The following is a 13,874-nucleotide window of genomic DNA, read 5'->3' as shown; positions in this document are numbered from 1 at the left end:
AGAAAGCATGGGAATATAACAAAGATCTGTATTTAAGTTTTGTCGATTTGGAAAAGGCATATGACAAGGTGACAAGAGAGAAACTATTCAGTACGCTACAGTTATATGGTGTCAATGGGTCATTATATCAAGCAATATTTAGTCTTTATTTGAGTTGTAAGTCAGCAGTTAGAATTGAAGGAAGTACAGGAAGATGGTTTAATGTTAAATCTGGTGTGAGACAAGGATGTATATTATCCCCTCTGTTATTCATTATCTATATGGATCACATTATGAAGGAAAGTGGTATTAAACATGATATCAAAATTGGAGATGTTAATGTCAGCTCTTTGCTTTATGTGGATGATGTTATACTTCTAAATAAATCCGCTACAAGTCTGCAAGATTCTCTGACTAAATTGAATAACTGTTGTAATAGATATGGTATGAAGGTCAGCAATAAAAAGACAAAGACAATGAAAATAGGCAGAATCATTGAAAATGTCAACTGTGTTGTGAATGAAGAACCTGTGGAACAAGTAAAACATTTCAGCTACTTAGGCACGATTTTTAGTGAAGACGGTAAATTGAATATAGAAATAGACAACAGAATCAACAAAGCTGGTATGGTGGGAAGTCAACTGAATAAATTCATATGGAATAAGAGAGAAATTAGTCGGAACACTAAATTAGCTGTATACAAGACAGTGTTCAAACCAGTTTTAACTTATGGATCTTAGAGCTGGGTGAGAAGTAAAACACTTGACCAAAGACTAGAGACCGCAGATATGAGAGTCCTGAGAAAGATTAGAGGCATGCACAGATGGCATCAATGGCAATATCATATTAAACACGAGGATATTAGGAAAGAACTTGACATTGTTAGCATCCAGGAATGCGTTAGCAGAGCTAATCTCAGGTGGTATGGTCACTTAAATAGAATGGGAGAGAAAATATTAGCAAAACAAGTGTTCTCTGCAATATTGGCAGGTAAATGACCTAGAGGAAGACCACGATATAGATGGATTGATACGGTACAAAGTGCCTTAGACGATAGAAATGTAAGATCTGATAATGTTGGAGTCTTGACAAGTAACAGACTGATTTGGAGGAAAATTGTAGATAGGAAGTTAGTAATGATGTAATTTTTTCATGTAGTACTATCATATCCTGTACACCCGTTGAGGGTACATGGCAGGAATTTGATGATGATGATGATGAGATGCAACGTAAAATTTATGCTTGGTGGGGATATATTGTTGGAGTCAGAGGAAATAAGAGATCTTGGGGTGATAGTGGATAAGGATCTGAAATTTAGAGGACACACTGCCAAAATTGTGAGGACAACACAAAGATTTCTGGGAATGATGCAGAGGACACTGATTTGTAGAAGTAAGGAGATTCTCGTTCCATTGTATAAGGCTTTGATTAGGCCATAAATGGACTAATGTGTACAGATTTAGTCACCTGGTTTTGAAGAAGATGAAGAGATGTTGGAAAGGGTCCAGAGGTGATGATTAAGGTAGTTTTTGATCTTGGGAATGTCGAATATGAGGAAAGGTTGAGAAGAAGCAATCTACAGAGTCTGGTGGATAGAAGGAACAGGGATGATATGACAGAGACCTGCAAGTTAGTAAGGAGGATTGTTAGAGAATCAATGTTGGAGAGGTTTTACAGCAAATGGTGAGAAATCATGGGAGAAACCAGAGGTCATCCCTGGAAGCTGTATAAGGAAGGTGTGTTTTTCGCATGCATAGTTGTGAATGATTGGAATGCCTTGATTGAGAGTGTGGTGTCTGCAGAGAATTTGAGTGTGTTTAAGGTGCAGTATAATGAACGGCGTGTATGACAAAAGGGCCTCCTAGATGAGTCTTTGATTCCATGGAGTCTTGGGATAATAATAATAATTCTAAGTATATCACTTTTTGTTTTTTTCATTGGATTCTGCATAAGATGGTATGATTTGAAAAATTTAATGTTTCATTTTTTATGGTATCTGATATAATATCATGGTCTTGGAAACTTGTTGAATGCTATTATTATCAAGGAAGACAAAGAGTACTGCTTTAATGCATATCTTAGAGTACACTAATATACTAAGGTAGTTCATGATAGCAAGTGTTTTACATGAAACTTGAAACATACTACCAAGAAAGGATTTTTTTAAATTGAATATAAAACGTTAATTTAAAATTATGTTAAAATTTTTTTAAACTATAGTAGTTACTTGAGAAAGAATTTTTTTAAAGTCAATTTAATGAATATACTAAAACTCACCTTTGATATCAGTCCATTTAGCATTTGGTTCAGTATCTTATCCACAAGTTCATCAATCTTCATGTGATACTGATGCTATGAAATAAAAATCAATACACCAAAATTACTTATAACAATTAGCTAACAATTACAAATACAATGCATAATTAAATAAGAATCCAAGTAAAATAACTTTTTTGTTATCATAGTACAACTCACAACAGCTTATAAACCTATAATGATAACACTGTGGATGGATTAATGGATAGAGGATGGGAAATGGTTAGAAATCATTTTTAGAAAACTATAAATAAAGCAAAGCACATTTCATGCCGTCAACAAGCAGGGCAATGGTTTCATATCAAGCAATAAAAATCATTGCTTATATCCCACCTAAATCTGATCTGACAAAAAAATCAGTGTTGAACCTGAACTGAGAAAATTCATTTAGAGAATATGGAATCTAAAATGTGCACAAATTCACATGGAGAGAAGAGGCTAGGAATAAGAAAAGTCTCATAGACTACGTTATTGTTCATAGTGATGTTTTCTGCCTGGTGCAAGACATCAGAGTATAGAGAATTTGAAATTGGACATGGTCACCATTTAGTCTTGATCAGGATAAAATTGAATTTCATATTGAAAAGAATAATATGTAAGAAAGTTTTAAAGCGAATAAAAGTTGAGCAGCTCTAAGATGTGAACTGTAGACTAAAACACACAAACATTATTCAAGAAAAAATGAAAGAGCTTGAGAACGGCAACCAAACCTTGGAGATTCAGTGGCAAGCCCTGAAGAAAACACTGATTGATTCAGCCAGAGAGGCATATGGTGAGGTTGTCTGTAAGGATGGAAGTTAAAGAGGCAGTGAAGTGAAAGAAAAGAAGAAAGCATATCAAAAGTGCATGAAAAATAATTCGGCTTGTGCTCTTAGAGAATACAGAGACAAATGTAAGAAAGCTAAACACTGTGTAAAACTAGCTAAACAAGCGTCATCTGAAGACTTTGGTAAGAACATAGAAAATAAATATCAAGAAGGTGGCAAGATATTTTGGAGGTTGTTGAAGAAGATCAGAAATGGAAGAAAGAGTGATATAAAAGAAATTAGAGATGGTAAAGGTGACATGGAACTAGGAGAAAAAGATATTCTTGAAGTATGGAGTAATTACTTTGAAAATTTGCTAAATGAAACTAGTAGCGATGACAGCACATTAATAAAAAACACTGACCTGGCATGCAATCAGGAAAACATATCCATACTTGAAGTAGAAAAAGCCATCAAAAGTATGAAATATGGAAAGGCAGCTGGAGTAGATGACATTGAACCAGAAATGTTCATGTATGGAGGTATAAAAGTCTTACAGTGGCTGCACTGCATAGTTCAGAGGGCCTGGACAGAGGGAAGAATTCCAGATGATTGGAGTAGAGCTCTCATAGTACCCATACATAAAAAAGGAAATAAAACTGAATATGAGAATTACAGAGGTATTTCTCTACTGAATTTTCCTGGTAAGATATATGCAAGTATACTTGAAAAACAGTTGAGAAGGATCGTGGAAGAGAAGCTTGGTGAAGAACAAGCTGGATTCAGGCCAAATAGAGGCTGTCAGGATCAGATTTTCACTTTACGACAGATGAGAAATAACCAAGATCTGTATTTAAGTTTTGTAGATCTGGTAAAAGCATATGACAAGGTGCAAAGAGAGAAGCTATTCAAAACGCCACAGTTGCATGGTTTCAGTGGGGCATTATATCAAGCAATACTTAGTCATTATTTGACTTGTAAGTCAGCAATTAGAATTGAAGGAAGTACAGGAAGATGGTTTTCTGTTAAATCTGGTGTCAGAAAATGATGTATATTATCCACTCTGTTATTTATTATCTATATAGATCACATTATGAAGGAAAGTGGTATTAAACCTAATATCAAAATTGGAGATTTTAATGTCAGCTCTTTGCTTTATGCAGATGATGTTAGACTTCTAAATAAATCCACTACAAGCCTGCAAGATTCCATGACTAAATTGAATAACTGCTCTAATAGATATGGTATGAAGGTAAGCAATAAAAAGGCAAAGACAATGCAAATATCAATTTGAGGGGGAATTTGAGCTGTGCTGAAGAAACTGCTTATTAATTGGTGAATAGTCCGTTTTTTTTACGTTTTTGTAGTGCTAAGTTGTTTTCTGGAATACGAGTGTCCGTCAGTGGTTGTTTTTTGAAATTAGTTGTCGTGATATTGTGTATTTTGGTTACCGAGAAGACAGGGTCGGAATGAAATGCATAACAGTGGAAGACAAAATGAAGGATAAGTTTTCATTATTTAGTTATTTCATTTTATTTATTTATTTATTTATATCTAGTGTACTTAAATGTTCTGTTTGAAATTGTTTGTACTTATTTAGCGTTTATTTTTTGAAATTGTTTGTACTTATTTAGCATTTATTTTTTGACACTAATTAGCGACACTATTTTAAATAATGGTGGCAGCGGCAGTTAAAATTACAAATGGCGTATCGCCAGGTCCCCGTCCCCCACATTAAGGATTCCATTTTGTGCAATATCATAAAGGTTTTTGTATCATGCGGGACTTGCGGAATGTATGCGTCCCAGCGATTGTATATGTGGCAGGAGAAAGAAGGGGGAGAAACGTATATGCGCAAAATGCAGGCAATGAGAGGAACTTGGTGATTTAGAAATGATAACTGATCTCGTTGAGTCAGAGATGGGAGATTCTCCCCGTAGAGAGATAACGGGTATGATAGAGGGTGAGAGAAGTATGAATAAAATAATAAGAGTGGTGAGTATGGAAAAGTTGAATGATTCTGAAGTTTTAGGAGATAGTCTCAATTAGGAGGATGAAAGGCAAACAAGAATGGCTGACTTACAGAAAGAGATAGATGAGCTGAAAGAGCAGGTGGAATATCTGGGGAATGAGATGAGAAGTGTGAAAGATGAAATTAAGCAAATGGAAGAGAAAAATGCAAGGTGAATCAGAGGAGGAGTGAGAGAAGAGGAACAATAGTAGAGGAGAGGGATTGAGAGAGTTATGGGAATGGCAGAAGAAGAGAGAATAGGAACAGTATAAGAGAGGGAATGAGAGAGAGTTATAGTAGTGATAGAAGAGGATAAAATGGGAGCAGTAGAAGAGAGGTTATGAGAGAGAGTTGTATGAATGATAGAAGAGGTGAGAATAGGATAAGTGGGAGGGAATGAGTGTCAGATATAAGAATGATAGAAGAGGAAAGAATGGAAAGAGAAGGAGAGAAGGAATGAGAGGAATGCAAGGGAGCACAGGGACTAGAGATAGAGTGATGTCAGGAAGGCAGGTAAGTAGGGGAGCACAGAGAGAAACTGTTATGAGAGAAAGTGAGGGATGCATGCGAGCAATCAAGGAATATGGTGGTAAGAGGTGTAATGTATGGGGACTCAATGATCCATGGTGTTCAAGATAGGATGCATGAGGAGTGTTTGCCAGGAGGAACAATAGAAAGTGTGGCTCTGGCAATTAAGAGAAGTGAAAGGGTGGACGAGATGATTGTGATGGTGCGAACAAATGACTTGAGTGGTGGTGTAAATAGGGCAGTGAGCGATATGAGATTCTTGCTTGAGGCTGTATGAAAGAAGACACAGAGAGGAAAGATAGTGTGTGTTGCCTAGGTATGATATTGTCGAGATGAGCAGAAGAGCAGTTATATTGAATGGCATAATAGCGAGAATGTATCAGAAGAGAGGATTTGAATATGTGGATGCTTGGAGTGCGTTTGAGAGCATAGAGGAATTGCATCTGACAGACCGCCTGCATTTGAATGAGGAAGGATGTAGACATCTGAAGAAATTGCTGTTCTGAACAAGTGAGTGTGTCCCAGTGCGGATGGTAGCAGAGGTGGCCTCTTGTGGGAATGGGTACTTGGGAGAAGGGGGACGACATCAGGTAACGTTGAGCCCAGTGGAGTCTAGAGGGGATGATGCTGGGTATAGAAAGAACTGCATTTTTATGCTTTATTCCAATGCCAGGAGTATTCGGAATAAGGGAGAGGAATTGGTGGCACTGATAGCATCAGCCTGGCCAAAGATTATTGGGATCACTGAGACGTGGTTGACAGAAAAGGATATAATAACAGGAATAGAAGCACTTTTTTGGCAGGATAGGAAGGGAAAGCATGGAGGTGGAGTACTGCTTATGATAAGTGACGACCCATGTCCTCTAAGAGTGGAGGCTTTGGAAGGCTGTGACACTAATGATTTTGAAAGCATATGGTGTGAGGTGGAGGGTGGACAAGACAGGATATTTAGTGGAGTGTTTCTACGGAGCACAGAGAGTGGTGACCAGGAGACATTGAATGTGGCAAGTGCAAGAAGAATGATTGTTATGAGAGATTTTAACTACAGCAGTATAAATTGGGGAGAGGAAGATGCATGTAGCAATAATGGAATGGAATATCTAGAATTCTTGAGGGACAAATGTATTAGGCAACATGTAATACAGGGAACAAGAGGTTCAAGAGTTTCAGATTTGGTTATAGCATCAGAAGAGCTGATAATAACTGAGATGAACTCTCTCCCACCAGTTGGAGAGAGAGTGACAATATGGTTTTGACTTGGAAAATGAATAGACATGCAGGAGTATTAAAGAGACGGGAACGTATGTGGAATTATAAAGCAGGTGATTATAATAGTCTTAGACTTCAACTTGGTGAAGTTTCGTGGAGGGAGGAATTGGAAGGCTGGGATATCATTAGTGCTTGGGAAATTGTGAAGGAATATTTGTTAGCAACAATGGTTAGCTGTATTCCACGAGTGAAGAAGAGGACACAATTTGGAGTAAAGTGGATGACAAACAATATTAAACAGGAACTGCATGGGAAAAAGAGGCTATGGAAGAGATATAAGGAGACAGGTGAAGAGAAGATGCATGAGGAATATAAGACACAAGCCAGAAAAGTGACTAGTATGGTAAGAAAGGTGAAACTGGAATATGAGAGGAGATTGACCCTTAGATCCAAGGAAAATCCTAGGGAATTTTTTAGCTATGTGGTCAGTAGGAGGAGAAATGACTGCGGAAGAATGACATTGTGGGATAAAAATGGGAATAGAGTGACTGATGCAGAGGACATAGTGGAATTGTTCAATGAACACTTTATTGGAGTATTTCATCCTGGAGGAGTCAATTTGAATTCTAGAGGGAAAGAGCTGGTTCGAGGTTTAGAGGTGCAGGAGGAGAGTGTTTTCCACATACTGAGTACTCTGGATGTTAGTAAAGCTGTGGGACTGGATGGTATTTCACCACGAGTTTTGAGAGAATGTGCTAAGGAACTGACAGTGCCCTTGACCTGGCTTTACAACGAAAGTATGGCTGCGGGAACAGTGCCCATGGAATGGAAGGAAGGTAAGATAGTGCCATTGCATAAGGGTGGTAGCAGACTGGAAGTGTCTAATTATAGGTCAGTTTGTGTGGCATCAGTAGTTAGAAAGATCTTGGAGAAAGTAGTGAGGGACTGTATACAGCATTGGGCAGATGAGGGTAATGTTATCGGTGAGAGTCAACATGGATTTGTGAAAGGGCGCTCTTGTATTAGCAATATGTTAGCCTTTTATAATAAAGTTACAAGAACATTAGATGAAGGAAAGGCATATACTGCAATTTTCTTAGACTTAGCAAAGGCATTTGACATGGTGCCACATGATAAGCTGATATTTAAGTTGCAGCACATGGGTCTGGATGTCAGATTGGTCAACTGGATTCAGGATTGGCTGTCTGATAGGTATCAGAGAGTTGTGTATGGTGGAGCATCAAAGAGGCAGACGGTTACAAGTGGGGTTCCATAGGGCTCAGTACTGGGACATATATTGTTTAACCTTTATATCAATGACATTGGCCATGGGTTGTAAGGAAATATTCGGTTGTTTGTGGATGATGCGAAGCTGGGAAAGGTTATGAGTAATAGTGCAGATGTGGTAGCCCTGTAAGAAGATTTGAATAAGGTAGATAGATGGACAAATTAATTGGGGTTTCAGTTTAATGCAGCAAAATGTAAGGTCTTGAGGTTTGGGATACATTGATGGGATGCTGCATACTCTATGGGAGGAGTTAAACTGGAGAAAGTAGGATGGACAAGAGATCTGGGTTTGATGATTGATAGAAACCTGAAATTTAGGGGACATGTTGCAAAGGTAGTGCAAGTAACGCAGAGGGTTGCTGCAATAATGAGAAGGACACTGGTCTGCAGAGATAAAATGGTTATCATTCCATTGTTTAAGAAGATTTGAATAAGGTAGATAGATGGACAAATTAATTGGGGTTTCAGTTTAATGCAGCAAAATGTAAGGTCTTGAGGTTTGGGACACATTGATGGGATGCTGCATACTCTATGGGAGGAGTTAAACTGGAGAAAGTAGGATGGACAAGAGATCTGGGTTTGATGATTGATAGAAACCTGAAATTTAGGGAATATGTTGCAAAGCTAGTGCAGGTAACGCAGAGGGTTGCTGCAATAATGAGAAGGACACTGGTCTGCAGAGATAAAATGGTTATCATTCCATTGTTTAAGACTCTGATCAGACCACACTTAGACCTATTGTTCTCAGATCTGGTCCCCTGGATTTGAAGGGGATAAATTTACTGTGGAAAGGGTACAAAGGCGAATAACAAAGATGGTGTTGTGACAGTACAATGTTAGTTATGAGGATCGGCTGAGGGAGTGTGGACTGCAGAATTTGGTGGATAGAAGAAAGAGGGGTGATATGATTGAGACTTTTAAACTGTTGAGAGGTGGTTACAGGGTTGGCACTGGGGAGTTCTTTCACTTGGTTTAACAGCGGGAGGGAGTCGTGACAAGGGGACATCCTTGGAAGTTACGAAAGGAAACTGTGAGTAAGAGGGTGAGGAGTGGTTTCTTTGGGTGGAGGGTGGTTGAACCGTGGAATGCATTGCCTGATGGAGTGGTGAGAGCGAGAACGGTCAATGCGTTTAAGGAGTGGTATGATAAACTTTGTGTTTCCTAGGATATCTGCGATCTCTAGTCTTACTAGACTCATCCCTCGATGAGTCTTGCTAGACTTGTGTTTTTTAGAAAGGACCTCCCACGATGAGTCTTCTGACTCCATGGAGGCCAGAATAATAATAATAATAATAGTATCAACTACATTGTGAATGGAGAACCTATAGAACAAGTCAAACATTTCAGCTACTTAGGCATGATTTTTAGTGAAGATTGTAATATAGAAATAGACAACAGGATGAACAAATCTGGTATAGTAGGAAGTCAACTGAATAAATTTGTATGGAATAAGAGAGAAATTAGTCAAAACACTAAATTAGCAGTATACAAGACAGTGTTAAAAACAGTTTTAACTTATGGATCTGAGAGCTGGGTCAGAAATAAAACACTTGACCAAAGACTAGAGATCGCAGATATGAGTCCTGAGAGAGAGATTAGAGGCGTGAATAGGTGGCATCAATGGCAAATATTATATTAAAAACGAAGATATTAGGAAAGAACTTGACATTGTCAGCATCCAGGAATGTGTTAGCAGAACTAATCTCAGGTGGTATGGTCACTTAAAAAGAATGGGAGAGGAAAGATTAGCCTTATATTTCTATCTTCTAAGGCACTTTTTACCGTATCAATCCACCTATACCTTGTCTTCCTCTGGGTCTTTTTCCTGATAACTTGGCAGAAAACACCCAGAAGAAGACCAAGGTATAGGTGGATTGATATGGTAAAAAGTGCCTTAGAAGATAGAAATATGAGATCTGATAATGCTGGAGTCTTGACAGGTAACAGACTGATTTGGAGGAAAATTGTAGATAAGAAGTTAGTAATGATATAATTGCTCATGTAATACTATCATATCCTTTACACCCCTTGAAGGTATATATATCAGAAATTTGATGATGAAAAAGCTGTTATCTATTATTAAAGGAGCCTATATCAATTCAACTACCCACTTCCTAGTTAATGGATTCCTTTCAGACCTGGGTCAAAATTCAAAAAGGAGTAAAGAAAAGTTGCCCTCTTAGTCCGCTGCTCTTTGTATTGGTTCTTGAACCACTCTTAAAGGAAGTTGACAATACACATGCTGTGCGAGGAATAACAGTTCCTTCAACTATGAAGGAAAATAAGGTATTTGCATAAGCTAATAATGTAGTGGACACTTTGAAGGATAATGATTCCATATATATAGTTTTTGGCATTTTGGAAAAATTCAGCAAGATCAGTGGATTAACTACTAATACAGACAAGACAAAATTAAAAGTTTTTGGAAAGTGGGATCTTGGAGGCATTCCTTTTGGACTAACCCCTCATTATACTTGGAATTCCGTTCTCACTTTACCCAATATTACCAAGTCCAAGAACTTATAAACAAGAACCTAGAAAAGCTAGAAGAATGGAAAATAGGATGACTTTCCTTTTCTTCTAATGTTATAGCACTCAAAACCATAATCTTTCCTGCTCAGGTGTACATAATGAATATTACAGACATCACAGAAGCTGAAGAAAAACAACTGTATAGTAAGCCTGTGCAATTTTTTTGGTCTAGCCGATACCAAGAGGTTAAAAAAGGAATTTCTTCAACTATCAAAGGGGCATGGAAGATTTGGGCTTGCAGTTTTAAAATTCTGTTATTTAAGCAATTCAGTTTCAAATATCCATAAAATATTGCAGACTAATCACATGTGTGTAGACCTTTTCCTGTTTTTATCTTTCCTTGTTTGGAGTTAATGATTATAAAGGACCGAAATCAGAAATTGTTCCTGAATTCTACAACACTTTGAGCTTAACTTTAAGACTACTAAAATACTCTGGCATTGGCATTCTTTACATTAAAAAAAGTAAAATTTGGTATAAAGAAATGTTTAATCTCTTTCACCACGAAATTTCACAGTAGGTACTGACAACAATACTTTGTTTCACAATTCGTGGAAGTTCCAAGGATACCCTAACAGCAGGGGTCCTGCTTGGAGAATTGCATATGGCCGCCTTCCAGTCAACACCATCAAATGGAGGTATTTCAACATCAGAGATCCAATCTGTGACATCTGTTACCAATTGGAAACAGTAGAACATGCATTCTACAGCTGCCCTCCTGTCCTGCATATTTGGAAAACGACCCAGAGGAAGACCAAGATATAGGTGGATTGATACATTACAAAGTGCCTTAGACGATAGAAATATAAGATCTGATAATGTTGGAGTCTTGACAAGTAACAGACTGATTTGGAGGAAAATTGTAGATAGGAAGTTAGTAATGATGTAATTTTTTCATGTAGTACTGTCATATCCTGTACATCCCTTGGGGGTACATGGCAGGAATTTGATGATGATGATTGTTCTTGATTTGGAAGCTTGTTAATTTCTTTTCGTGTAGGTGATAATCACACTGAGAAAACATTGAATCAGTAAACTTTATTATATTTTTTTAATTGTATCTCTTGCTTTTCCTCTATTAGCATGTTTGTGGACTTCTTCATAGTCCATAAACTCTTCTGAGCCTGAAGAGTTTTTATTTGATGATCCACAGCCTTCTCAATCTTTAGATTTTTTATTACCCTTTTTCTTTTAAATTTTTTCGTGTTTATCCTCATTTTTTTTATTAATTGATTTTTCCTTTTTGATGATCTTGTCTGCATATTAAGTTCTACTAGCTTTTCTGTTTCTTCTCCAACAGTTTCATGTGTTTGCATTTCATTTTGTACCTGTTCAGTTGCTATACCAGGTTCATTATTGGTAATTTCAATTGATGATCCATCAATTTTTGACTGGGAGAGTGGTTTCAAATGATCTGGAGTTTGGGGGGCTAATTTCTAGCTGATTTGGTCGCTTACTTTTTTGTGATTTTGCCAAGTGTAGTTTGTTTAAAAGTGCCGTCTTTACTAGATTGAATTGGAAGATCCAGGAACTTTTCATTGTTCTTCTGTGATATATACAGTATTCTAATTGGCTCCACCACTCTTTTAGCGAAAGTTCTAAAAGGACAGGTATTAACGAGGTGTTCAGAATGTTCGCATTTCTGAAAGGGTTGTTTGAGACATTGTTTAGCAATATGTCCTATCTCCATGGTTGAAACAGATCTGGGGCAGTTTCCACCAAAACGACTGTATGAACCACAATGCAGGCAGTGCCTTTATACTCCAGGATAGTTTACCATAACTTGGGTTGTAACAATGTTGACAAAATTTGGTAAGGGCATCTTCATATCCATCATGAAGGTGACTTCACCAGAAAACCAGTTTGGATCTTCAAATGACAAACACTTTCATATATTACTAATCTTATCCCATTTTGAAAATATCTGTATAAGAATTTCATTACTGTTCTCTATATATTTCATTGGAAATCTTTCAATTTTTATTGTTTTTACCTGGCTCCCAACCATTATAGGAATAACTGTGCTGCCTTCAAAAGTAAAACCCTATAATAGTTTGTCTCTTGTTTCTACATCTCTGACTACAATTAAATATTTCCCTCTGCCATAAGGGATGAAAGAATAAATCTTGTTTGCTCTGACTATGTCTTTTAAAATTTTAGTTACCCAACTCTTCTTCACATCCAAGAATTTTAATTCCTAGAGTTCGCACTCTTGGAGTAATTGGTACCATTATCTCAGGGGGGAAAAAAGACTATAACCTCTGTGTTTGTAAGAGAGAAAAAAAAAAAAAATGTTCAGTCGCAAGACTGAGAATTAAATAATCCCGTGATACAGAAATAATTCTACACCACCAGCAAATGCTTTATTTGATTTTGAGCTACTGTAAATGACAGCCATGATATCACCAAAAGTAATCCTGTAATGCAGATATTAACTGCACTCCAAGCAATTTTAATATTTATTTTAATAAAGGCAAGTGCTAGTGGGAATGAAACCACCACTTGCACCTGTAAAATAAAATCAAAGTGAAAAACGAACTTAAGAAAACCAAAGTACTTATCTTGACAAAAGCAAGATCTCATCAGTGGAAGCCAGACCCAGAGGTGATACTCTCTCTCTCTTTCTCTGTTGGATCTCCTGATTTCAGAGCACTCGTAACCTTCTTGATGATGCTTTGCTATTTCTTTCTCCCCTGTGCTTCTCTTATTGCTTAACTAGTTTAAGTCCAGAGGTTCTTAATATTTGGTCAATCCAACTATTGGGGGTTTTTCCTCATTTTCTTTTCCAACATGGTTTATCCTAGATGATTATTTTTTCTTTAAGCAGTTGCCATTCCGTCAACATATGTGTCCAAAATATTGCACCATTCTTTTGTCAATTATGTTTATCAGTCTTGTGTGGATATTCAGTTCTTCTACGATAATTTCGTTCATTCATTTTTCTGTCCAAGACTCTCTTAACAATCTTCTCCAGCACCACAGCTCGAATGCCTCAATTCTTCTTCTGTCATATTTTGTCATTGTGCAAACCTCAGAAGCATAGAGATAGATCGAAAAAACTAAGGTTTCTACAAGCTTAATTTTGGTTCTTTTTGGAGATGTGTCTGTCTTTCCAGATGAGTGATTTTTCTAAATCAGTCATTGTTTTCTTAGCTGGTGCTGTTCTTCTTTTTATCTCTTTTCTTTATATCCACATTTTTTGTCATTAGCACTCCAAGGTAGTTGAAACTGTCGACAATTCAATTCCTTCTATATCTATCTCTTCT

General features: G+C 37.2%; 1 protein-coding gene across 3 annotated transcripts in view; it reads right to left on the bottom strand.

Annotated features, from left to right (window-relative positions):
• The window catches only part of Cadps (calcium-dependent secretion activator 1), a 1,213,340-nt gene that overhangs the window by 169,546 nt on the left and 1,029,920 nt on the right, over positions 1-13,874 (bottom strand). For all 3 annotated transcript variants that reach the window (XM_090396519.1, XM_090396528.1, XM_090396537.1), the window contains one exon: positions 2,257-2,331. In XM_090396519.1, the coding sequence (XP_090252645.1) occupies positions 2,257-2,331 (75 nt within the window). The remainder of the gene's footprint in view (positions 1-2,256; positions 2,332-13,874) is intronic.

The sequence above is a fragment of the Typopeltis vanoorti genome, chromosome 1 (genome assembly GCF_054136105.1).
Source record: "Typopeltis vanoorti isolate ZY-2024b chromosome 1, IOZ_Tvanoo_1.0, whole genome shotgun sequence".
NCBI classification, from domain to species: Eukaryota; Metazoa; Arthropoda; class Arachnida; order Uropygi; family Thelyphonidae; genus Typopeltis; species Typopeltis vanoorti.
Note: the sequence above shows the minus strand (reverse complement) of the source record. Positions and strands in the feature narration are given on the sequence as shown.